Genomic DNA, 25,474 nt, shown 5'->3' on the forward strand with positions numbered 1-25,474 from the left:
ATAAACTAATGAAATTGCTTGTTTTTTCTGCATTGCTCTCTCCATTGATTGATTTCCACCAAAATATTTTGTTGTTTGAAGTTTCTTGAAAATGTGTACATTTAAAAAAAAAATTGCCTTGAGATCCAGCTGTGGATTGAAAGACATGTAATTGTATCATCTGCTGTCATGTTTCACATTTTAAATAGTTTTAAATAGTTCTATAGCAACTTCCAGTCTTGAATGGAGAAGGATGTTAAAATTTTTCCTCATTGTTAATAATTAAAACTTCATAGAACACCATCAAATCAGATACAGTGAAGAGAAGTCAACCACTAGATCATTTCCACTTCTTATTATGAGTTTACATATAACTTTCTCCAGCTTTGGGAGTTTTTTGCTTGCTTTTGTTATAGAAGTGCTAATGGCTCACTTCCCTCCTTTTTGAAACTTTGGAGGGAGTTAAACTGTAGTATAATACAGTTTTGCCAAATTGCAGTTGAGGATTTATTTCTGTCCTCTTGAGATTTTTTTCAAAGGGCAAAGGTAAATTACTTTCTTTCATCATATCACGGATCCTCTGTAACTGAAGACCTAGCCTCACTTCTTTACCAGACTAATCTGAACTTCTGAATTCATCTGTTAGGTCTCTCTCATATAATCTTAACTTCAGTGGAGTAAGTTGTGACTACTTACACCATCTGCTTATGCCTGCAGAAATGAGGCAAGAGTGCTTGCTTTAGGTCATTTCTTCTGCAGCACTGGAATTTTTTCCATTAAACAGCTGTTAAAATCTTGCTTGAATGTTCAGATGATGCAGCCCTTTTGAAAACAAGTGTGGTAATTCAAAATACTTAAAATTATTAAAAGAACAGGAGTACTTGTGGCACCGTAGAGACTAACAAATTTATTAGAGCATAAGCTTTCGTGGGCTACAGCCCACTTCATCGGATGCATAGAATGGAACATCTAGTAAGAGGATAGATCTATAGATATACACACACATACAGATAAGTTGGAAGTTGCCATACAAACTGTGAGAGGTTAATTAGGTAAGATGAGCTGTTATCAGTAGGAGAAAAAAACTTTTGTAGTGATGATCAAGATGGCCCATTTAGACAGTTAACAAGAAGGTGTGAGGATACTTAACTTAGGGAAATAGATTCAATATAGGTAATGACCCAGCCACTCCCAGTCTCAATTCAAACCCAAGTTAATGGTATCTAGTTTGCATATTAATTCAAGCTCAGCAGTTTCTCACTGAAGTCTGTTTTTGAAGCTTTTCTGTTGCAAAATTGCCACCCTTAAATCTTTTACTGAGTGGCCAGAGAGGATGAAGTGCTCTACCAGTTTTTGAATGTTATGATTCCTGATGTCAGATTTGTGTCCATTCTTTTGCTTAGAGACTGTCTGGTTTGGCCAATGTTCATTGCAGAGGGGCATAGCTGGCACATGATGGCATATATCACATTGGTAGATGTGCAGGTGAACGAGCCCCTGATGGCGTGGCTAATATGATTAGGTTCTATGATGGTGTCACTTGAATAAATATGTGGACAGAGTTGGCATCAGGCTTTGTTGCAAGGATAGGTTCCTGGGTTAGTGTTTTTGTTGTGTGGTTGCTGGAGAGTATTTGCTTCAGGTTGAGGAGCTGTCTGTAAGCGAGGACTGGTCTGTCTCCCAGGATCTGTGAGAGTGAGGGATCGTTTTTCAGGATAGGTTGTAAATCTGTGATGATGCGCTGGAGAGGTTTTAGTTGGGGGCTGAAGGTGACAGCTAGTGGTGTTCTGTTATTTTCTTTGTTGGGCCTGTCCTGTAGTAGGTGACTTCTGGGTACTCTTCTGGCTCTGTCAATCTGTTTTTTCACTTCAGCAGGTGGGTATTGTAGTTTTAAGAATGCTTGATAGAGATCTTGTAGGTGTTTGTCTCTGTCTGAGGGGTTGGAGCAAATGCGGTTGTATCTTAGAGCTTGGCTGTAGAAAGTGGATCGTGTGGTGTGTCCTGGATGGAAGCTGGAGGCAAGTACATAAGTATAGAAGTCAGTAGGTTTCCGGTATAGGGTGGTGGTTATGTGATCATCTCTTATGAGCACAGTAGTGTCCAGTATTCGCAATGTTCATGTGCACTCTTGAATAAGTGCTACTCTTCATCTTGGAAATGGCTGCATTTCAGTAAGAAATGGAATTATTACTGTGTACGAGGAGTGTCAAACACATGACCCCATGGGCAAGATCCAGCCCACAAGACATATTGGGATTGTGCAGAATCTCAGCTTTCATTTTAAAACAAAAATAAGTTCTTAGTACTTATGGCTGCAGAGTGTCTTCCAGATGTGAACAGAATGTAACCAATGTAGTCATGGTGAACTGAATCTGAAGGCAACCTGAAACAGTGTCTCAGAATTGAACTCCCCATCCTCTAGTAATCTGATTGAAGTGTCAGCTATAAAGCCCACTGGTGACCTTTAATTGCCAACATAACCATGTCATTGTTGGTAACTTCAGCAGAAGGAATGGGGAAGGCGATAGTGGGATTGCAGTTTATGGGGGTTGGGAACTGGGTGTTGCTGCAGGGAAGGAAATGAAGAGAACACAGGCTACTCAAAGACAGGGCAGGGGGAAAGAGAAACAAAAGAAAATAGGGAAACAAAGGTAGGAATAACAGTGGCCCTTAAAAAAAAAAAAAAAAAAAAAAGCATAGTTTCTGAATGAGTCAATGCGGCAATAGGGCACTGAACAAATAACTTAAGTTCTTTTACTACATAAAAGCCATATTCTCCCTTTGAGATAGAGAGCATTCTGCTGTGCATTGCATGAAGTATATAGCCCTGAATTTATTTTCCAGCCCATGGATTGTAATTAAAACATGGAATTCGACACTCTCTTCCGAATGAGTTTGACACCCTGGTATACGTATGTGAGTTTTAAAGCATTTTGGGATGAAATATACTATGTAAATGGAAGGTATTTTAATTTAAAATGCTCAGTCATCTTCCTATCAGTGACAGACTTAAATACAGTGCTGATCTGAGTCCCATCTTTATTGAATGTCACTACAATTCTTTTTTGTAATACAGCTTTTTAGCACGAAACCTTGTTCTCAGAAGTGTTATTTTAAAATACATTTAGAAAGTTTGTCATTAGTAACTTCCACATATAGTAATTAAGGTAGAGCGCAGGAAGTAGTGGAGCTCTATATTGGTTTTTTATTTTGTTGAACCGTTACCTAAAGTGCTTTAGAATCACGTCACATTATAAAATGCTGCTTCTGAATCTCATAACTTGTTACTCATGTGGGCTTGTCTTCACTGAAGTATTAACTTCAGGTATGATCAAGTGTTTCTCACAACCCAACTCATGTCCACATAAAAATCTATAGCTTGAATTAAGTGGTGCTTTAAATTTGAACTAGCTGGCGCATCAGGTGGCATTGGTTGAAGATCTGGTGCTGCCGATGGTCAAGCTAGTAATGCAGTGGGGATGCAGCTTCAGGCTATTGTTTGAGTTAGCACAGTTCATCAACTGCTATTCAGATTACTCTGTAGTTTGAATGTTTCACAGAGTGGCAGGGCTCACTTGAGCTAACTTGCAGTGAAAATGAGATGAAAAATGTGTAAGTAAATGAGAATTATGGTGAAGTTTTTTTTATTTATATGCTTAAAACTTAATAGAATCATCCATAATCCTTTTGCTGAAACTATTGAAATTGATACCAATTTTCTTATTCTCAAACTTTGTTGCATTAGTCTAAATTTTAGATTTTGTAATCTTCTTTGAGACTCAGAGCATAAAGGAAAATGAAGTAGGTAACTGTATAGTACTATTGCCTCTGAAGACCTGGATTCAACTTCATGTATAGTAAATTAGGTAATTCATCCACAGACAGATATTTTTAATTAAAAATCCACTGTTGCAGTTTGCTCTAATTAATCTGACTTTCATGATTGCTCATCACAGTGTAAGTTTCCTATCTGTTATATATTTGATTATTCTGTATTTTAACTATTCTGCATCATAAATGTTGCAAAACTAAAGTGAAATTTGAAGTATCCTGATGTTCTAATTCTGACCTTCTGCAGTGAGGTTATATGATTTTTTGTACTACTTTCTAGTATTGTTGTTGTAATTTGAAATAGTGCTGACACTTATATAAATATGTGCAGCTAAAACAGTGTTGCAGCAGAAGAGCTGTCGTCCGCCTGTTCCTATTTCCAATGCAACTAAACGAAGTTTCATGGCTAGTCCAGCTAGTACAAGTCCAGCAGACCTGCAGCCTTCAATTCAGCTACCCCCAGAAGCTTGCAACAGGTATTACCTGCACCCTGAAGAATCTGACTATCTGTAAGTCTGTCTTTCTGTCTCTAGATTCATCGTCTTGCTTCTATTTCCAGTTGGGTAATCTAGGAATTTCTATTACTGCTAAATTATCTGGTTTTGTTATATATGTGAGTTTAAGGTCTTTGCACTCAGTCTCTAAAACGTGTACAAGTCTCAAGTTTAAGGAAATATTTGACAGTGGTATATGTGATCTTCACAGCATGAGTGAAAAACTCTAATCATGATAGCAATATCACTGTATTAAAAGCTGGACTAATTCTCTGTTAGGCAAAATTTTAAAAAGGAAAGCTATTCTGGAATGGCAGTGTTACTGGTGATTTCTTATGAATGACCATACAGAAAACAAAACAAAAACCCAAACTGAAATCAGTCTACTGTATGGACAGAAGAAGAAAAAGAGAACAGTAAGCAAGAGAAATGTTTGAGGGGAAAAACAGACTAGTTTGGATCTCCATTCTAATGTTGCTTTCCATGCTGATAACTGGAAGTCTTTTAATGGTTACTGGCAATTCTGGAGTAGAGAATGGTACCCTCAAAAATGGTAGCGTACCTAGCTATTCTTCTAGTGACGGTACGGCTTCATGATTCCTATTCTTTGTAGAGGATGGAGATACACCTGGTGGGCTGCTCTTATGAGAGGTAGTAGCATTATTTAGTACGGAGGAAAGTGGACTGAGAGAAGGGACTTATCTATGCTAAAGCCTAGAAAACAATTAGCTAGACCAAGTCAAGGACTACCATCTCTTCAGATGATGTTGATCAGGACACAAATAGAGGTGTGTAAAAATTGCCTTACTGGATCAGACCATTGATTCATTTAGCACATTATTATGCCTCAATGACCATACAAGCTGCCAGGAAAAAAAGGTGAAGAACCCTGAGGTGGACAGTTTGCAGTAACCTGCCCACTGGGGACATTCCTGCCTAATCTCCTCAGAAATTGGCTTGTGCCCTAAAGCATGGGTGTTTATATGCCTTCAAACCTTTTTTTTAAAAAAAAATAATCCTATCTAATGTAGCCATGGATGTTCTGATTATTCATATAAATGTCCAATTTCATGCATTCGGTTAAGGTTTTGGCCTCAATGATACCTTGTGGCAATGAATCCCACAGTTTAATTGTGTAAATTTTTCCTTTTCAATTTTAGAGTTGCAGCCTTTCAAATTCTTCAACATTTACCTTTTCATATATTATGAAAGGAGGTAAATAGGACCAACCAGTTTACCTTCTCTTTATTTATACATTATGACCCCCCTTTTTTTGTTTCCCCTAAACTAAATGGTCCCAGTCTTTTCAGTCTCTCTTCGTATGGACACTTTCTTTTCTTGCTTCTAATACATTTTATTACTGTCTCTGAACCTTGTTTATTACTACTATATCTCTTGTCAGGGAATGTGAAAGGTGGGGACATACCAATGGCATATTATTTTCAGTATTAGTTTCCATTATAATCCTTACACAGGATTATAACATTTTAACTTTTTTCACAACTGCTGGATGTAAAGCAAAGGGATTGGTTGAACTATCCACAGTGACAAGCAGGTTTTTCCCCTGAGTTGTTAGTTAACTTAGAACCCACTAAATTGTATGAAAAGTTCAAGTTGTTATTATTTTAGAGAGAACTATCGATTAAAAAGTTGAGGCAGCAGAGCTGTGGATTGTAGCACTTTAGGAGCCAGTCTGTTAGTTCATTTTGTCTTTTGATGTAACAACCACAAAAATCTGCTACAGCATGGCATTTTGGTTTTGCCTTGTAACCCTGTAGCTTTCGTGACAACATACATATTATTTTCACATATTCATGACAATATATTTAACTTTGGCACCGATCATATTGCAGATGGTTGCTTCAGTTTAACAGCCTATTCTGGATATGTAAAATCTCTCTAACTGATTTGGGTTAAAACTCTCTGGATTTCTTTTCAAATATTCTATTCTCTTTCGGATTTAATCGTAAGATTAAACTAAAATCTTAACTCTAGGTTACTTTTGAAGAGGTGTAGGAATATAAAATTATTCAATCTTCCCTCGGTCTTCTTTCCATTAGTTATATATGTATTTGTCTCCAGTGTATTGTTAAATGAGTTACATAGTAAGATCACTGCATGTGAATAAGTAAAACATGTCAATTTGATTTTCAGTAGTAGACTGAAATGTATAATACTGTAACTGAAATATTGATTTTAATTTTTCATATGCAGCTTAGAATAACTTTCACCAGTTCTTTTATTCAGTGATACGTTTTTTCTTGGCAAGAATGGTAGGGTATCAGCTATCAGGTAACTTTCCTAGTATGTCGCTTTCCTTCTACCTTTCTAGAAAAGGTTTTCTCATGGAAGTGATTAAGTTGTTTTTGGTTTTTTCCTTAGTGGCAAAGGAAGCCCTGCCTTTAGCCCATCCCATCCATTACTGCCTTTGAGACAGAAGCAACAGAAATCATTGCAAGGGGAGGATAGCTCTGGTAAGCCTTCCATCTCAAATTTGTATGACAGTGTCCGGTGAGTTTTCTACACTGGATCACACCTATCCCTTAACACGACACTGTCAGAAATTTTTTTTTCTGGATTTAGAGACTCTAACTTAAACCTTTTTATGAACATACATATTTTTAAAGAGTTGATGTAATCCTTTGTATACTGCAGTATTTGCCTTAAAGATGGTTAAATAGAGGCCATATTGGTTATTGTATTTTTAAAAGGCTTAATGTTAATCTGTAATACAGTATTCAGAGAATCCATCTGAATTTTCAGAGGCTTTTAAAAACATAGGCATACTGAGAACATAATGAATTGTAAATGCAGACCTCTTTTTGGCAGGAACTAGACTGCGTGTTCATCTAGTGAATATAAAGCTGACAAGGAGTCAGGATTCCTCCTATTCCCAGTGCTCTCACAGACTTGCTGTGTGAGTCTGGCAACTCACTTTATCATTCTTCAATATTGTGTATGTTAAGCAAAACTGACTTTTGAGGATGGATTTTGGGATTCATCAATCTGGAAGATGTTGACCAAGAAGTAGCCAGGGTTGGAAGGGACCTCAGGAGGTCATCTAGTCCAACCCCCTGCTCAAAGCAGGACCAATCCCCAATTTTTGCCCCCAATCCGTAAATGGCCCCCTCAAGGATTGAACTCACAACCCTTGGTTTAGCAGGCCAATGCTCAAACCACTGAGCTATCCCTCCCCCCTTAATTCGGGGGAAAGGTGGGGAGATGAGTTGCATTTGTTGCTATATGTGGTTCATAAGTGAACAATCTAAAATTGAATTAAACAGTCAATCAATATGCAGTCACGTATGTATCTATTGTGGTTAAAGATTGCTTCAGAATTTAATATTGACCACATAAATTTCTTGGTATGAAAAGGATTTTTAAGATGTCTTCAAGAAAAATATTGTAAGAGTGCAAAGTATTATCAATATAATTTGTTTCAAAAGTGAGTGTGCTTCTTAATTAAATGTACAAGAAATGAACACAAACAATTTGAGTTTCTTGGCACAAAAAAAGCAGCAACGTATCAGAGGTGTGGAGACCTTTGACAAAAGGGTTAGGAAATAAGATGGTTGTCAATAAAAGCAAATTTACTCAGTGTTCCAATATGTTTTGCATATCTTTGTATTGAGAATTATTTTTTAAAAATGGCTGTATGAAAGGATCATATTCAAGTTTTATATTTATAATTAAAACAAATGCTAGATGACTTGTTTTATAATCTTTGATATTAAGGATTTCTTTATACCTGTATTGTCTACAGTCCTCCTAAAACACATCCATTTGTTGCAGGTTAGCTTTTACTTTTCATATCTGTTTTAAATATTGAATTCGGTTTTATTTCATTTTTTCCTGCTTAAGTATGCTAAAGTTTACCTGTTTTATGCTGCCATCTCTTGGTGATGTAGTTTATTGTGTTTAATGTTTTAAAATGATGATATAAAAACACCATTTCCAAAGCTTTCAGTAAACATTTAAAAAATATTATAGGTCATAGACATCGTTCTAATTCTTTGACACGAGTTGATGGGCAGCCACGAGGTTCTGTTCTTGCATGGCCAGAGAAAAAACCCAGGTAATTGCTCTGTTTGATGTAAGAACTTTGTTTGTTCAGAAGAGGGGGTTAGACTATATGGCAAGTTGACTGCAGTAGTGTGTAGTCTGAATTGTTGGGAACCAGGCATATGTAGTATATTTAACTTTATTTAAACACACTGGCCTACATGTTCAGAGGTGATTGGTGATTTGGGTGCCTCAATCTTTGGGTGACAATTTGAGATGCCTAAAGGGATGTGATTTTTTTTTTCAGAAAGTGGCAAACACTGCCCAGCCTCTCAAGGTCAAGGCATCTCAAATTGCCACCTGGTATCAAAGAAAATCACTAATCACTAGTCACTCTTGATATAGGCCAGATTTTTATATGTTGTAGTCACTGCAAATTTTTTACTTTTGCATCAGTAGATTCTCTTTAATGGCTCTGTCTCTTCTAGGCCTCTGTCTCAGCCAACACCATTTGCTCTTCATCATGCCACAAGTAGCGATGTGGACCCTGGATCTGGTGATAGCATTAGCCTGGCTAGATCAATCAGTAAAGACAGCCTAGCTTCAAATATTGTCAATCTAACTCCGAAACACCAGTCTCATCCTTCATCAATGAAAACGAATGGAAAAAGCTTGCTGAATAATGTTGAAATTGAGGATGAAGATGAAGAACTTATTGCAATAATCAGATCTGATGAACTACCAGACAGGGGTGATCTCAACCTGAAAACTGTATCATCCAGGGCACCTAGCCTAGTTGCAACCGCATGGTCTTCAAAAACACAAAGTGAGGCCGTAGAAAGCAAACCAGATAGTTTTTATTTAGAACCTTTAATGCCTGCAGTCCTAAAACCAGCAAAGGAAAAACAAATGATCAATAAAGAGGATGAGTGTGGCGAGGGGAAACAAAGGGGCTTCATAACAAAAAGGCTAAGTGAGGGGCACGTCCCTATGGTCCGTAAAAAAGCAAATAGCAATCATGGGGATCATGATATTAATAGGACTTTTACTCCAATTTCTAGTTCTGATTTCACCGCAGTTGCAGCTCCCTGTACTGCAGATTCAATGACACTCTTCGAGGCAGGATTAGAAGCTCCTAGTCCGTTAGCTAGTAGCAGTTTAGAGCCTTCGTCTCAGGAGCAATCCACTGGAGGATTCTTCCTTCATACTGCCAAAGTTGATGAAGATGTAACAAGCAAAGTCAATGTCAGCTACGTGAAAAGTACTAATCCACATGTTCCCAGTACCACATGGACTATGGTGAGACAAGATTCTGATTCAGATCTCGATGCAGAGGTGGCTGAACAAGATTTGGTGGTAGTAGATGACCATCCAGTAGTCACTAAATATATAGGTGAAGAAGAATCGGCAAAGTTACAAGAGGATATGAAGGTAAAGGAACACGAAGATAAGGATGATGCCAGTGGACGTTCAAGTCCATGTCTGAGTACAATTTCTCAAGTTAGCAGTGTGTCCATGACTAGTGGGAGTGTCAGAATGACTAACTTTGCAGAACGGAAGCTCCAAAGACTTAATAGCTATGAAACAAAGTCCAGTACAAGTAGTTCCCAAAAGACCACACCAGATGGGTCAGAGAGCTGCCCAGCACCATTAACGACATGGAAACAAAAGCGAGAGCAAAGCCCCACCAGACAAAATAAAGATAATGTCAATCTCTTGGCTTCTGAACTGGTACAGCTCCACATGCAGTTGGAGGAGAAGCGAAGAGCAATAGAAGCTCAAAAGAAAAAAATGGAGGCTCTGTCTGCTAGGCAGCGACTAAAGCTGGGTAAGGCAGCTTTCTTGCATGTTGTTAAAAAAGGGAAAGCTGTTGATGTTCCACAGCCACTTAAACCGGAACACTTTGCAAAAGAATACTCTCGGAACAGTGGTGAAGATTTAGATGATGTGTCTTTGAGTTCAAAGTCTGAGGAATTTCTCGTAAGAGAGGAAGAGAGAGAAGAAATGCTTTATGATTCACAAGAAGTAACAAAAGTGAAAATGCAAGAAAATATAGCTTTTGTTGAGCTACACAAACCAAAAGAATCTGCTGCTATGCATGAAATAGAAAAAAGCAAGATTATTTCTGCTGCTCTTCTAGAAGATAATGGTGCTGAAGTGGTGGATATAAATGAATGTGATCTTTCCATTGAAAAACTAAATGAAACAATCAGTACGCTTCAGCAGGCTATATTAAAGATTTCTCACCAGCAAGAACTTCTTATGAAATCTCCAACGGTACCATCACCAAGTACAAGAAATAATTCACAGGATCAAAAGGTAAAACCATCAATTCATTTTGTTGAACCCCTCTCTCCAACTGGAATGAGCAATCTTCGTAAACCACCTCGACTTGTTCAAGGGCGGAGTCCTCGCTCTGGAAGACCAGTTGAACTGAAAGTTGCTAAAGACAGACATCAAAACTCAACACGTATTAAAACCCCGACACAAAGTGTAGAAACCTTACCACATTTAAGACCATTTCCATCTAATAATACATTCAGGACACCAACAGAAACTGGTTTTGAAAATAGTCCAGATCATGGAAGTGGCTCTCAAGATAAGTTTTTCTTTGATAGCTATAGATGCCATGATGAGAGTAATCAACGGGCATGTGTTCTTTCCACTTCCAAAGATGCAAATATTCTCTCTGAAATGAGCAAAGATATGAATAGCAGCTTAAAAGAAGGATTAAATTCTTCCGATTGCTCAGGAAAAGAAAACGTCCCAGTGGATGAACCACTGAGAAGCAAGGTTAATCTCATAGAAGTAGACCTGTCTGACTTAAAAGCCCCGGATGAAGAAGGAGAAATTGAAAGTCAGGATAGCTCTACAGACATAATTAATGAAGGTGATCAGAAGTCTGGGGTAGGGTTTTTCTTCAAGGTAAGCACAGGACATTTTCATTTTCATGTATATGAAGCATCATTAGACATTTGTTTAATATTAGAATCTAGTGTGTCTGTTTATTCCTCAAACTCCTTTGGCCCAACTCACCACAGTGTGGATGCACTTTTATGATAAAACTTGAATCTGAAAAAAGCTCTTTGTATAGAAAAGAGTTCTTTAAACTCATGGATGAAAAGCTCCTGTTGATTTCAATGGCACCAGGAATTTACTCCATATTTTTTTTTACTAATATGGTCAAAGGGATTTATTCTCTATATTCAGAAGATAAATGCAATGGGAAGGATACGTTGCTTGCATTACATATATATTTTATGAAAGTAACTTACTATTGCTCATTTACCATCCTGCTCTCAAAAGTTGGGATAGGGAAAAAAGGATTGGCTGGAATACACATTTCATTTTCACTATGCAGTTATTAGATTGGGTGGGCAAACTTTTTGGCCCGAGGGCTACATCGGGGTTGCAAAACTATATGGAGGGCCAGGTAGGGAAGGCTGTCTCCCCAAACAGCCTGGCCCCCACCCCCTATCCGCTCCCTCCCACTTCCTGCCCCTGACTGCCCCTCTCAGAACCCCTGACCCATCCAAACCCGCCCCCTATCCAACCACCCCTTCTTCTTGTGCCCTGACTGCCATCCCCGCCCCCAACAGACCCCCTGGAACTCCCACACCTATCCAGCCCCCCCGTTCCCCCTTCCCTGTCCGCTCCCTGCTCTCTGTCCCCTGACTGCCTCCCCGAGACCCCCCGCCCCCTTACCATGTCGGAGCCAGCCACGCCGCTGTGCTGCCCGGCAGGAGCGGTGGGCCAGAGTGCTGAGGCTGCAGGAGAGGAGGAACAGCAGGGGAGGGGCTGGGGACTAGCCTCCCCAGCTGGGAGCTTAGGGGCCAGACAGGACGGTCCCGTGGGCCGGATGTGGCCTGTGGACCATAGTTTGCCCACCTCTGCATTAGATGGATTTTCATCATGTGATGTATGAAGCTGGATATAATTTCAACAATCTGTTAACTTCATGACTAAGTTCCATGCTACTGGAGGCATATTAAACGGTCATTTACTTCTGGTGATTCAGTTTCCAGATATCATCTGATACTCTTCAATCTGTATAATGTGAGCCATGGTGGTAGAAATAATGGAAACAATATTAAAATATTTTAAAAGCCTGTTAAAGGTATATACCTTCCAGATACATAAACTATGTTCTGTTATTTTAAGGTTTGTTGTGGTATACATGAAACTGTCTGAGATAAATAATTAAAAATAACTGTGTTTTGTTAATTTAAACATCCTGTCAAACAAATAATTGGGTTCCCCATGAGATGATTTAATCTGTCACTACCATTTTATCTTGCATCCTGGGAACTCTAAGAAGCATCTTCAAGGTTGCAGAAATACTTCATCTGCAATTTTTGAATTGTTTGACTCTCCATTTGGTGTTCTGACGTAACTGTAGCTTGAAATATTTACCCAACACCACGAAGTTGCAAACATACAAAAGATGGATGTTGTGGCTGTAGTTCCTGGCAGATATAAACGCATGCACGAGTGAAAAATTTGTGTGATATATGCCCAGCTGCTGGAAAATGAGAATTTTTATATCATCTGACAAACTTCTTGTATCTACCTCCTATTTCCAGTGAGTTGAGGAGGAGAGGGAGCGCTACATCTTTTTCTCTTTCTTGCTGTCTTCCTTGCCCAGGCTGCTGGAAGGGGATGGAAGGTTTCTTTCCTCCATCCACTGGCTGATATTAAGAAAAAACTTTTTCCTTTATTGGTCTCTTCCATCCTACATTTTCTGGAGGCTTTTTTTCCCCAAATGTGTGCCTTTTTGAAAACATAAATTCTGTCTTTTGTGTATTGAAATCGTTTCTCTGCTGTTCATCTGTTGAGCTGGACAGGGTATAGAATTATTTGCATAACTGGTCATAAAAATTTCAGCAAAGCATTTTTGATCAGAGTTAGCCTATTCATCAAAATTAAAGCATTTGGCAGGACCACATCAATTGCAACAAAATTTTGACAGAACCATACCTCCAAGGCAGGTTTCAAAACCTGGCTGGTTTCCTGTTAGCTTACCTGCCCAACATGTCAGCAGCCCTCATTATGGGCTGGGTTTTCAGGCTCCCAGTTCCTTGGCAGCCTAGATGTCTATTCTCCTGGCTCAACAGCTGCCTGAGCTCCCAGGGCTTCCATGGCTTTAAAGCAGCCCACCATATGGGCTGCCTCAGAGTTGGGACTGCCAGGGTCCCCAGCACACGGTAGAGATGTGCAGAGAATGGTAATTTTGTTACATGGAGAATTTAGAAATTTCCAGGTTTTTCTCCAGATTGGCGCAAAACCATATCTTGAAATCCTCTGCTAAAGGGAATTACTGTTTCCCAGCCAGCTCTAATTATCTGTATTGTGGTACTGCATGGGAGCCTAGGTCCTGGACGAGGGGCCATTGTGTAGGGCACTGTACAAACATATAACAAAAAGATGGTTCTTGCTCCAAGGATATTAAATCTAAGTAATGCACTAACAGGCCTTCTTTGTTTCATCACTGGCTCTAGAATGTGTAAGGGCAAGTTATTAGAGCTGAATTATATTAATGCTATGATATTTATAGAAGCACTAAATATTTTTCAAATGTAATATTCTTTGCAGCTGTTAAAATTTAAAGAAGCTACAGGATATTGTGTATGCTTGCGTTTCTCTATAGTATTAATTATAGTGAGTATCACAAGCACGGCAACTTCACAGTGTCTTTTAAATTCTAATTAAATTAGTTTGAAAGAGAAGCTGTTTAAACTTCAGTGAATTTGACTTTTGCCTTGGTATAGTATAGTTTGGTAGTAATTCACTCCAGTAAGTACATTTGTAGAATAGAATTACTGATACAAGATGTCCTGGCCAATGTGAGAATTACATTGCACGGTGTAGTTTGCAGTTTAAGATATGCTTCCTGTATTATGTATGTTTTGATAATGAAATTATAGTGGACTATGAGGCTGATTTTCCCCCTTGGATCTCCATGAACACTAAATGTGTATTTTTCACAAGATTTTCTTATTGAGCAAAAACGCTGAAAACTACTTATGTAGTGCACAACTCCTTAACTTATTATATTGTGAAGTCTGGTAAAGTGTAGACTTCACTGGATATTTGGAAACTATTCTATACCAGTAGAGTAGATTATTGGAATGTATCTTATACATTCCTCGAGGTACTCACAGCATAAAAATGAGCTTTTTGAAGTTTTCACTTTTGACCCCAAGTATTTGTTGATCTCCAGTGTTATGTCCCTTCTCCTACATCCAAAGCTTTGTATCTTACGTGGAATTTCAATTCTGCAGGATGAACAGAAAGCAGAAGATGAACTAGCAAAAAAGCGCGCAGCATTCCTTTTAAAACAGCAGCGGAAAGCTGAAGAGGCTCGGATCCGAAAACAGCAGCTTGAGGCAGAAGTTGAACAAAAAAGAGACGAAGCCCGGTAAATGTAACATTTACACTGCTATGGAAAGAAATAATTTTACAGCCTCTCTTTTTCCTTCAGAAAATGGGAAGTTAATAGATTCTGAAAACCATGTTTGCTTTTCAGTCGCAAAGCTGAAGAGGACCGAATACGAAAAGAGGAAGAGAAGGCCCGAAGAGAACTCATCAAACAAGAATACTTGAGAAAAAAACAGCAGCAAATTTTGGAAGAGCAAGGACTTGGAAAACCCAAATCAAAACCCAAGAAACCTAGGCCAAAGTCTGTCCATCGAGAAGAGTCATACAGTGATTCAGGAACAAAGTGTTCTTCTACACGTAAGTGTTTTTTCATTCCCACTCGAGTCCACAATCTGTTTTAGCAAAATCATATTTCATGTCGTCTTTTTTTCCTATAGCTGATAATCTAAGTAGTGCTCAGTCTGGTTCCAGCCTGTCTTTGGCCTCAGCAGCAACTACTGAACCTGAAAGCATACACTCTGGTGGCACTCCTTCCCAACGGTAAAGACCATTAAAAATAAATCCTATATTATGAAATCGGACTGGGATTAAATGTTGATGATGTAATGAATAATTCTTAATTTATTTTATAAAGTTATTAATAGGCATAAAATGGCATCTGGATGGGGTTCTTCATCGGTTCTATTTGGATCTAAATTTTTTTATAATACACATTACATTGTATTCATCTTTTAAAAATAGGGATGATAGAAACTGGCCATCTTTTGGGAGGGGCAGTTATGCTGGAGAATTGCTTTTCTCATTAAGAGAAAATGCCTGGTGAATGTGAAATAATTTATTTAACAAAAAACTCAAACTGGTGATCCCCTGCTTTGCTCCAACAGAGTAGAGTCAATGGAATCCTTACCAATACTGAGCAGGAATCCAAGCAGAAACACAGAGAGAGATTGGGAAAATGCGTCAACAGCATCTTCAATTGCTTCAGTGGCAGAGTACACAGGTAAATGCTTTCATTTTAGGTTAATCATTTCTAACTAACAAGTATTAAATAATGCCAAACAAATAATAAATGTTATGGTGTGATGAGTTCTTGTTTCTGGAAGCTCAGGTGTGTTAGAATGCTTGAATGTTTCGAAAGTGCCAGTGATCTAATTTAAATAGTGAATATTAGATATAGAAAATGCTTCAGATGTGTTCCATTTGATATATATTACTTTTTGCTATAATCAGTGCAAAATCCTTCAATATTTGGAGTTGCTGCAATAGGTAGGTAAAATCAACATTGTTGTAATGAATTTGGGAGAAACTTTTTGCTAATTTGTTCCATAAACACAATGCTTATAGTCTTGGTGGCTACTTTTGAGCTTCCTAGTTGTTAGCTGCTGAGCCAGAATGTTAGTTGCCTGATGTAGCTGCTGAGGGAATGGGAAAAGGATTTTAAAGCAGAAAATGGTTGCTCGGAAAGAGGGGATTCCCCAGAAGCCTAAAATTCCCACTAGAACTTTGCCAGCTTCTAGTACAGATTCAGGAGCATATGTAGGAATGAGGAACCCCTCTGGGTTTATGCACTGGAAAGAGAATCCATCCATGACTGTGTTGAGTCCTTCAGTACATACAGGATAAACTTTTATTTAAAGTTACTTTTCACTTAGTTTTTTTAAATCCGTGATGCTTCCTTAAAGAAGTGATATTTTGCATCATAAACATGTAAGCCATTGTTCCCATCAATTTGAAACTGCAGCTTTTAGCTTTACATATTTATTTAATAGAATTAAAATTTAAGAACCATTATTAAATTTACCTAGTTATAATATTTAGTAAATAACTCGTTTCTTATCTTTCTTAGGTCCAAAATTATTTAAAGAACCCAGCAGCAAGTCAAACAAACCAATTATTCACAATGCTATATCCCATTGCTGTCTTGCTGGAAAAGTGAATGAACCACATAAGAATTCAATATTAGAGGTAAGTAGTTATTTATTAAAACTGCAGTGTTAGTTTACTGCAGGTGCATTCATATAACCTGTAAGGCTTATTTCATAATTTTGTTAATAGCATGTTATCTCGAATGCTCTTCCCATAACGTGCCTATGAAGTCAAGCATGTTGTTGTTTTCATTAACACAGCAGACTGATGTTCTTCTTTCTTCCTCCCTCCTTATTCCTCCCTTCCCCAAATCTGCATTTGGAAGAATTTTCTGCATGCTCCTATTTAAACAATTAGGAAAGTTGAAAATTAAGTTCAGTTTTATTTGTTAAAATGTGGATGTTTCCATTTGGCAACACGTGTTCTGAGTAAAACACATTCATTTACTTGGAGGTGGTCAGTGATGCAAAGTTAAGCAGAAGTAGGCTTTAAGGAAAGAAAAATTAACTTTAGTGTTTAAATGCTACAATGATAATATTAGAGAAAAACTTAAGCTAGATAGATTTGAAGGATGAGGCAAAAGGATAATCATTAAAAATCTTGAGGCAATTTCTTTTTATTACTGAGAAAAAAGACTTTTTCCCAGTTTGTGGAAATAATGTGTCCTAAGATACTATTATGAGCTGGGTTCGCTTACATCAGAAAAGGATTTCATTTGTGATTTCTGAGATTTCTCAAATAAACTCAGTTTTGTTTCAGAAATATGTATAGTGTCTTACACCATCACAAACAATAACTTGCAAAAATTAAAAACAGTTTATGTGAGGCAAGTAAATATAAATGCCCAAGGACTGCATTTCCAGAAGTCCTGATGTGATGTACATATGAGACTAACTGTACCACAACCGAAGGAAGGGCAGCTCTGCTTTATGGTGGGGAGGAAGGAGGTCAGAAACTGCTGTAACAAGGTGCTTGGTGGTCAGCTTTGCAGCAATGTCTCTGTCTCTGTCTGTCGCGCACGCACACACCGGAGTGTGCATAACGGTATGCAACCTGGGTGGGGCAAGTCTCTTTGTTCCACACAGTGAGGAAGCCAGCACTCACCCTCCTTCCCTCCCTCCCCTAGTGGAGGCAAATGGCAGGTTGGGTTAGGACCTGCTGTAGGCATTACGCTAGTCACCCCTTTTTCCCATGCTACCGGAATTGGCTTCAGTGGTGTATGGTTTTTTCACCTTCCCCACAGTGGGTGTGAGGGAGGACCTTTTCTGGTGAATAGAAAAGGTGTTAGCAACTTATTTTGTAAGGTTGGGTGGATGTTGAGTGCAGGTACTCCATAGGGAGGGCAGCCAGTGATCAGATAAATGGCCTGGTGAAGGACTTAAAAGGGGAGGTACTGGATAAAGGAGCAGAACAGGGGAAGGGGGTTGGGGACTCCTATGATTGGTACGGCAGGTAAAAGCTTAGTGCTCCTCTATGGGTTAGTCACCAGGAGGTGCTCATATAGCAAGAGAATGTCAAGTTTTCATCCCTGTAGCCCAATGTAATTAGTGTATCCAATCCCTGTATTTTAAGCAATATATTATCATTGCAGGGTAGGATTTCTATGCTGTTAATATCAAATACAGAAGAAATTAAGTTAATTAGATCACTGTTTGTATATTGGATGGTACTGGTTTTTCCCTTTTGTCTCGCCCTTCTGTGTGATGATAATTTTTTTCAGAAGTTTAGAATAAACTTATTTTTAAATTTGACAACATTAAAATAAGCAGAAGCGTAATGAAAATTGTTGACAAGAAAGTGTGTTGTCCTCTCCCCAGTCTGATGAGGTTTTTGCATCCCATTGTTTTTAGCTTGGAGATTCCTCTTTTAATAGTTAAGTTCTTTCTGTGTCATGAGTTCTCCTTTTCTTCAGTATTACATTATATTGTTACGTGGCAGATCAGCATCTCCTGTGCTCTGTATTAGTGTTATATCTGGAAAACCCAGCTAACAACGTTAGAGGTCATGGGGAAAACAGCAGAAAACACTATTTTAAATGTTTAACTTTTCAAAAATTCCAAATTAAGCAACTTTTAGTCTTCATACCTTTAATTTACTGAGTACCCAGTATTGCTTCATAGTCTTCTTTATGAATAGTCCTCAGCATTTTTCTTTTTTAAAATATAGGAACTAGAGAAGTGTGATGCCAACCACTACATTATTTTGTTCCGTGATGCTGGCTGCCAGTTTAGAGCACTTTACTGCTACTACCCTGACACTGAAGAAATCTACAAGCTGACTGGAACAGGGCCAAAGAGCATCAATAAGAAAATGATTGACAAGCTTTATAAATATAGCTCAGACAGAAAACAGTTTAATGTAATTCCAGCCAAAACCATGTCTGTCAGCGTGGATGCTCTTACTATTCATAACTATTTGTGGCAAGCCAAGCGACCTGCAGTGCCAAAGAAGACTCAGACTCGTAAATGACACTGAATTTTTGGGGCGAAGATTGCTGAATGGGATTACATTGAAAGAAAAAACGGTTATCGTTTTCCTCCAGTTGGGTATGAAATGTGCAGAACCGTAAACATTTTTGAGAGGCTTCTAAACAAAAACCATGGATGCAAGTAAATCAGAATGAAGGAGCAATGCCAGTGTTTTGTATGAATGATAAATCTGCTGTTACACCCAATGCTAACTACTGAAGCTTTCAAATGAGAGACTGCATGTAGCAAGATCTTTAATCAGTGGATTTCCTTTTACTTGAAGTTCTTCGTCGGTACAAATTGGGAATAATTTAGTTTTGTTTTTCTCTCCACCTCTTTTCCCCATCACTCTTAAAGTTGGCAAGCTCTGAACTTCAGTAGAAGAATTGAAAACAGATCTTAGGTGGTAAGAGGGTTGTTGTTTTGTTTTTTTTAACGTTCTTTAGGGAAAATCATCTCGTGAGAATTTTTTTGAGGAACTGTATGATATATCAGATTGTTGTACTGTATCTGCTGCCAACATTAAGTTCAGTGCTCAGATTTCTGAAAAAGCCCCAGCCTATGCTGCTCAGAACAAAGTTTACGTATAGTATCTGTTCACTATAAGCACTGAAAGATTGCAAAGTCTGTCTTTTTTTAAAATAAAGGTTGCAAATTTAAAGATGAATATTTCTGGAACACAATCATGAAGAGGCATACAGGTGCTAATAGCTGGAATATGCCTGACTGAAACTTGAGGCAAGCTATGTGGACAACAGTTATCATTATTTCAGTTTCAGGTAGTGTCCTAAAGATTTGTTTGCTTTAATAAAGACAGATTCTGGTAGATGTAGAACATTTCCACTGAGCACGTTATTCCTGTATGATGGTGCACTTAAAGATCACAAATTTTAATGTTTTTATTATGTCATGAAATGTAATTCTACTTTCTTTGTCCTGTCTTTATTCTGAATGAGCAGCATGCTCTAAAATGAAGAGTATGTACATTTTTTTTTTTATTTGGGGTGATATATTAATATATATTGGTTTGTTTTCCTCATTTAAAAGCAATTTTTGAACAGAAATTTGCATTTGTTTCAAAAGCCCAAATAAGTCAAATGGCTTTGATTTCTTTTCATGTTGAAATATTAAATCTTGAGTTATGACCTTAAAAATCTTTGTGGTGTTCAGCAGATCAAATTTTTGTTTGGGGGGCAACAGGGCATATTTGCAGTTTTATTTGTTAATGCTCTCATTTCCCTTTACTATCCATGCTTTAAAGTAACTAGAGTGCTGTAGCTACAACATAACTTATCCATTAGCAGCATGTCCATACTACATCATACTTTGACACTACTACCTGAGGATTTTGTAGGTTTATAACTTTGATTTGCACATGTTTACTTTATTTGAGGTGTTACTTGAATATATGTCTTTTAGCGCAGAGGGCACTATTCAAATCCTAGATATAAAACTGAAGCTCTAAAATACAATATAGTGTAATTATTAAACTTTACAAAGAATGGGAGTTATAAACTGAGTCGTGTACATAAGGGGGAAAATAGGGTACGTGATAAAATGCTAGCTAGAGCAAAGTGAAGGTCTTCCATTGCAGTCTTCTCAATTCCCCACCCCACCCACCCCAATACTTTTTAAATAGGCTGCTGCAACTTTGTAAATTTTGTTAGATAGCTGGTTGCGTGTAAATAACTAAAGGCTTTATGATTTCTAAAGTGCTAAGTATTAAACACTATTATGAGTGTAATTTTTCAGTTACCATGCTTTTCATGCTTGTGCTTTATTTCTCACTGTTTGATATTATATACCATATTTATTTTATGAAGCACTGAAATTTAATAAAAATCATTAACTGATTTCCTTTTTTATTTCATGTGTACCTTTTGTTGCAACATCCTATCAAAGAACTAATCATAAGCTTTAAAGATGTGCTATTCTATGTTTACATATAGATGAAGATTATTATAAGGCAGAAGTCGCTATAATAGTTGGCATAGTATCATCCTTTTGACCTTTTTCTAAACAATAACATTTGACCAAAATCATGTAGGGGTTTCCAGCAAAGCATACAACAGTTTAAAAAAAATTCATACTCATAGTATGTTTCATTCAAAGCACTTTGTAAATTAAGTATTTTATCACCAGTTTACATATAGAAAAACTAAGACACAGACTCTGAAGTTACACAGTGAGTCAGTGATAAAGCTAGAAATGAAATCCCAGGTCTCCTGTCTGAGTCTTGTCCCCTGTCTACTGGATCTTGTTGCTTCCTGAAGTCATTTAGTTTAGTTTATTATCATCGTACAGAATTTCAAAAGCACTAATATTTTCCCAAACTGGGCATCAGTGTTAATCTGTGAGATTATTTTGAGGCACCAGTTACGGCTCCACAGGTAAAGTTGAAATCACCCTGTTTTGTATGAAAAGTAAAGCAGATCCTCCCCACCCCCCCAAAAAGCCACAGCCCTTTTTTGGGGGGCATAGAATGAATTTTCTGAGACTGCAGTAAATCCATTCATTAGTTTAGGCGTCGAAATTAATTTTAAAATGGGTCCTTTCAGAACTTTAGCATCCAATGTCCCACCTTTTTGTTCCTCATTATCGTAACAGAATAATGCAAACTCCTGTTCATTGAAGAAATTCTTTTTAGGATTAATGACCATTTTTCCCATTCTTCTTCATACCTCAAAGTTTCTTCTTCAGCAGAGATGGAAAAATAATCTTCAGAGAATTCCATGAAGAGCTTCCCTCCTTCAGAATGGCTGTCATCTCCTATTGTTCTCGGTGAGACTGAGACTTCACTGCCAATAGTAAAGATGACCACTGCTTTCATTCACCTCATTCTCCATGTCTTCCAGTCTGCCTCCAACATACATAGCCACCATTTTTCCTGAGGGCGGTTTGGTTTCACTTTCGATTGGGAATAATGGAAGGCACTGGTAGTGGCCATTTGGCAAAGTGGTTTTTGTTGTTTTGTTTTTAACTAAAAGGAGCATGTAACCTCAATACTATTCAGAACAACAGGAAAAGGTGGCCATTTTGAAAGAGAGCTGTTCTTGATGAACCTCTCAGAAAATGTTGTCAGCCTCTCAAACTTTCAGTTATGAAAAAATCAAATTGTCATTAATCCTAAATATTTTCAAAAGCTTACCTATTGCATCAGATCCACTCAATATAGAGAGAGCAGGAAGGAAGGAGAAACTAGTTTGGGTTGGTGCATACAGGGAATGTAAGGGGTGCAGATAGGAGGTAGAATTTGAGGGGCATGTATGCAAGGGTGCAGAAAGTAAGGAAAGCCTAGTGAGGAATGTACAAGGGAATGTGAATGCCATGTTTGTGGGGGGGGGGGGAATACATTTCTTTATGTGAAACTTTCTTTCTTTAATCTGGGACCATAAACTCTTAAAAATCAAAACACCCCCCCTTTCACAAAAACCCCTTAATCATGTGGCTATTGCATGGTACCACAGAGGGTACAGTTAAGGTTGCTTGGATGCTCTGGCTGCATTTCTGTACTTTTTAGCATGTTTGAATTTCTTAAGTTTAACCTTTAAGGCTGAATTTCCTGAGTTTCTAACATTTTGCGTTAATTACAATATCCTTAGAAAGTATGTGACACCATTACTTACATTTATTCTTAAACTTAACTCTATTTTCAACATAGTCTTTTGTCTGGGAACATACACTTGACTTTCATTTTATCTAATAGAGTCATGGAAAAATTAAGTTTTTAAAGCCCCACTTTTTGTATATCAGGAGGGTCATTCCTCCTGAGCAGCTTTTTCAAAATTGTACTAAAGTCTTCCATTTACACACCTACCCACTGAATCATCAACTGGCTTGGACACCAGGTTAAAATTCTGTTACATTTGAAGTTTTGCCATTGACTTCAGTGGCAAGATTTGGCCTAATAGTGTGTATCTGTGTAAGTCCTACAACTCAGCTGTTCTGTCCAGTGATCAGCTCTTCTGTACTTTGGGGCCATATTCTGCTCTGTTACAGTAAGGCCAACTAAAGCCAATAAAGCCACTCTTACCAATGTAACTATAAGTAGAATTCGCCCTTGCTAAGGAGGAAAAGCCTTAGGCATCCTTTTAGAGGTTCCGACCATGCTTCCATTAAGAGTTTGTGCCTGTTTGTCCATAGGAGTATGCCACTGACATCAGTGGGAGTAACTTCAGAGCCGTAGACTTAGTTATGGTGTTTTCAGTTTCGGTACTTTCCTTCCAAGGAGTGGTAAAGCATGCAATAGCTGTCACCAAATTTTAAAAGAAGCTAACACCTAAAATAGAACAATGTTCAATGCCTGTTTTGTAAGTGTCTTCTAAGTTTAGGTTCCTACTTTCTCACATTTTGCATTGTCAGAAAAGACTGGAGGTGCAATGGTCTAGACTCTTCCTCCTCCCCCCCCTCGCCCTTTGGCTGCATCATAGAGATGCCGAATGTCCTGAAGGTTCCTCCCAGACCTATATTTACATCTTACTAGTTTTGTTAAAATGTGCGGATAAAAGTATGGACCCTTAGAATAAGTCAAATGAGACTCACTAAAATATGCACTATACACTGATAAAACACAACTGCATTGCTCACATGACAAAAGTGGTCACCTATTTGGAAAAGATTTAAGCTTCAATCTTGGCCCTAAAATAATTTTAAATAGCTTCTAATGGGATCTCCGACTTTCAGTTTAATATCCATACTTGTCAATTTGTATTGGGCCTGGGTTGGGTGAAGAAGAGAGTAGGTACTATAAAATGAGTTAAAACTACAGCCCACTTGTATTTTTGGTTAATATAATGCAGTACAGGTTACTATAATTCTTTGAAAATATATATTTAGTCTTGCAGTTCTGTAAACAATAGGAATGTACATCTTTACAGTGGTAATTTTTTCATGCCTTGATTTTTTTCAAACTTTAACATTGGTGCATTATGTATTTGCATATACTGTCACATTTGTTGATGTCTTATGGTTATCCCATTTCCATAATGCATTTCCAGTACAATAAGAGTTTACTGCTGAATAACTGCAGCAATGAAAATATTGGTGTATAATTTTGAGAAATTTAACTTACAATATAGTCTAATTACACACTAGACAGCAGAATGATGAAGTGTACAAACTGGAAGTTCAGAATAATTTTTTTTTTTTAATCTTGACATCGTGTAACCCAGAGTGTCTGTTCCTCAGATCTTTGGGAGCTCTTGCCTTCCAGGGACAATGATTCTGGAAATACAGTAATCCAAGAATGCTCTGAATAACTTCCTGGGATTTAAATTATCCATTCATTCCCATTTGCAGTGGTTTTCATCTTCATAATCCCAGCTTTCCCTCTCCCTCTAAGTAGCCATTTTGAAACTATAATGATCTATAGCCAGTACCCAAAAGATATGTAATACAAAAAAACTGCACTTCCCTTCAACCCTAACTACTATCCTGAGAATATAGCATCCATGGTACTTCCTTGCCATAGGACCAAGCACATGTCTCTGCATCTCAGTGTCGTATCTGATTCTTCCAATACCATAACCCCATGGCTGAATGCTGAACTGCCAGCCAACCATCCAGTTCAACAGCCTTCAACACTTTAAGATAACTTAATTTTTAATGCATACTTAAGCAGTCTTGTGAAACATAAATATGTTTATAGTATGGTTGAAGATGAGAAGGAGAAATTGCTGTGTGAAGGTACTGCATCCACAGCTAATTTTGGCATTGTATGGTTAAGAAGGCAATAGGTAAAATACAAGACTTAAAAGGAGGGGGACACGTTTAAAAAAAAAAAAAAAAGCTGAAATATTTTGTCTATTAACATCAAGACCTTGTCATCAGATGCGTAAAACTAACATGAAGGTGACCTGCAAAGGATTTTTAAAAGATTGACTTGTGCCATTTTTGCTTCTTTATAATATACAGAAAGCCTGAAAGACTTTCATTTAAAGTTGCTTTTTCTGCTTCTGATGAGTGTTCGTTTTTATGCACTTTTCATGAGAATTGTTTGAAGTGACTTAATTAATTTGTGTAGTTGAGTACTGCTGTAGGGTATAAAAATTACATCTCTTCTATGTTAATCCCAAAAGGAGTTAAGATCTTCGTTATGTTATGCTTTTGGTGCAAATCTACCTTGGAAAGTTTGCTTGTGTTTACAAGCTACAGTGAATTTTGGTTAACTATACAAAGAATTTTTCTTAAAAATGAATAATGGTTAACAAACCAACTGATGCCAAATAGGTTCTTTACATACTGCACTTTTCTAATGATCTGTTTAAAACTTCAGTGGATTAGAAGAATAGACATGGTTACTATATTATACCATGAAATGGTTAAATATTATTGCCAGTGTGACAGAACCATGGAGATACCATGCAGATACACACTACTGGTCATCCATATGACTGCACTTTTAGCCCACCACTGTGGTATCGGAGGGAAAGTAAGAAACAAAGATAATCTAACAGG

At 37.7% G+C, this 25,474-nt stretch overlaps 1 protein-coding gene across 3 annotated transcripts in view; it reads left to right on the top strand.

Annotated features, from left to right (window-relative positions):
• Positions 1-20,795, top strand: part of CAMSAP1 (calmodulin regulated spectrin associated protein 1) — a 78,846-nt gene extending 58,051 nt beyond the window's left edge. For all 3 annotated transcript variants that reach the window (XM_084650152.1, XM_084650151.1, XM_084650153.1), the window contains 10 exons: positions 4,142-4,319; positions 6,687-6,778; positions 8,295-8,379; positions 8,795-11,231; positions 14,588-14,724; positions 14,833-15,041; positions 15,122-15,224; positions 15,569-15,684; positions 16,531-16,649; positions 18,717-20,795. In XM_084650152.1, the coding sequence (XP_084506278.1) occupies positions 4,142-4,319; positions 6,687-6,778; positions 8,295-8,379; positions 8,795-11,231; positions 14,588-14,724; positions 14,833-15,041; positions 15,122-15,224; positions 15,569-15,684; positions 16,531-16,649; positions 18,717-19,019 (3,779 nt within the window). In that variant the 3' untranslated portion in view covers positions 19,020-20,795. The remainder of the gene's footprint in view (positions 1-4,141; positions 4,320-6,686; positions 6,779-8,294; positions 8,380-8,794; positions 11,232-14,587; positions 14,725-14,832; positions 15,042-15,121; positions 15,225-15,568; positions 15,685-16,530; positions 16,650-18,716) is intronic.
• Positions 20,796-25,474: the final 4,679 nt, after the last annotated feature.

Source organism: Lepidochelys olivacea, assembly GCF_965140295.1.
Source record: "Lepidochelys olivacea isolate rLepOli2 genome assembly, chromosome: 16".
NCBI classification, from domain to species: domain Eukaryota; kingdom Metazoa; phylum Chordata; order Testudines; family Cheloniidae; genus Lepidochelys; species Lepidochelys olivacea.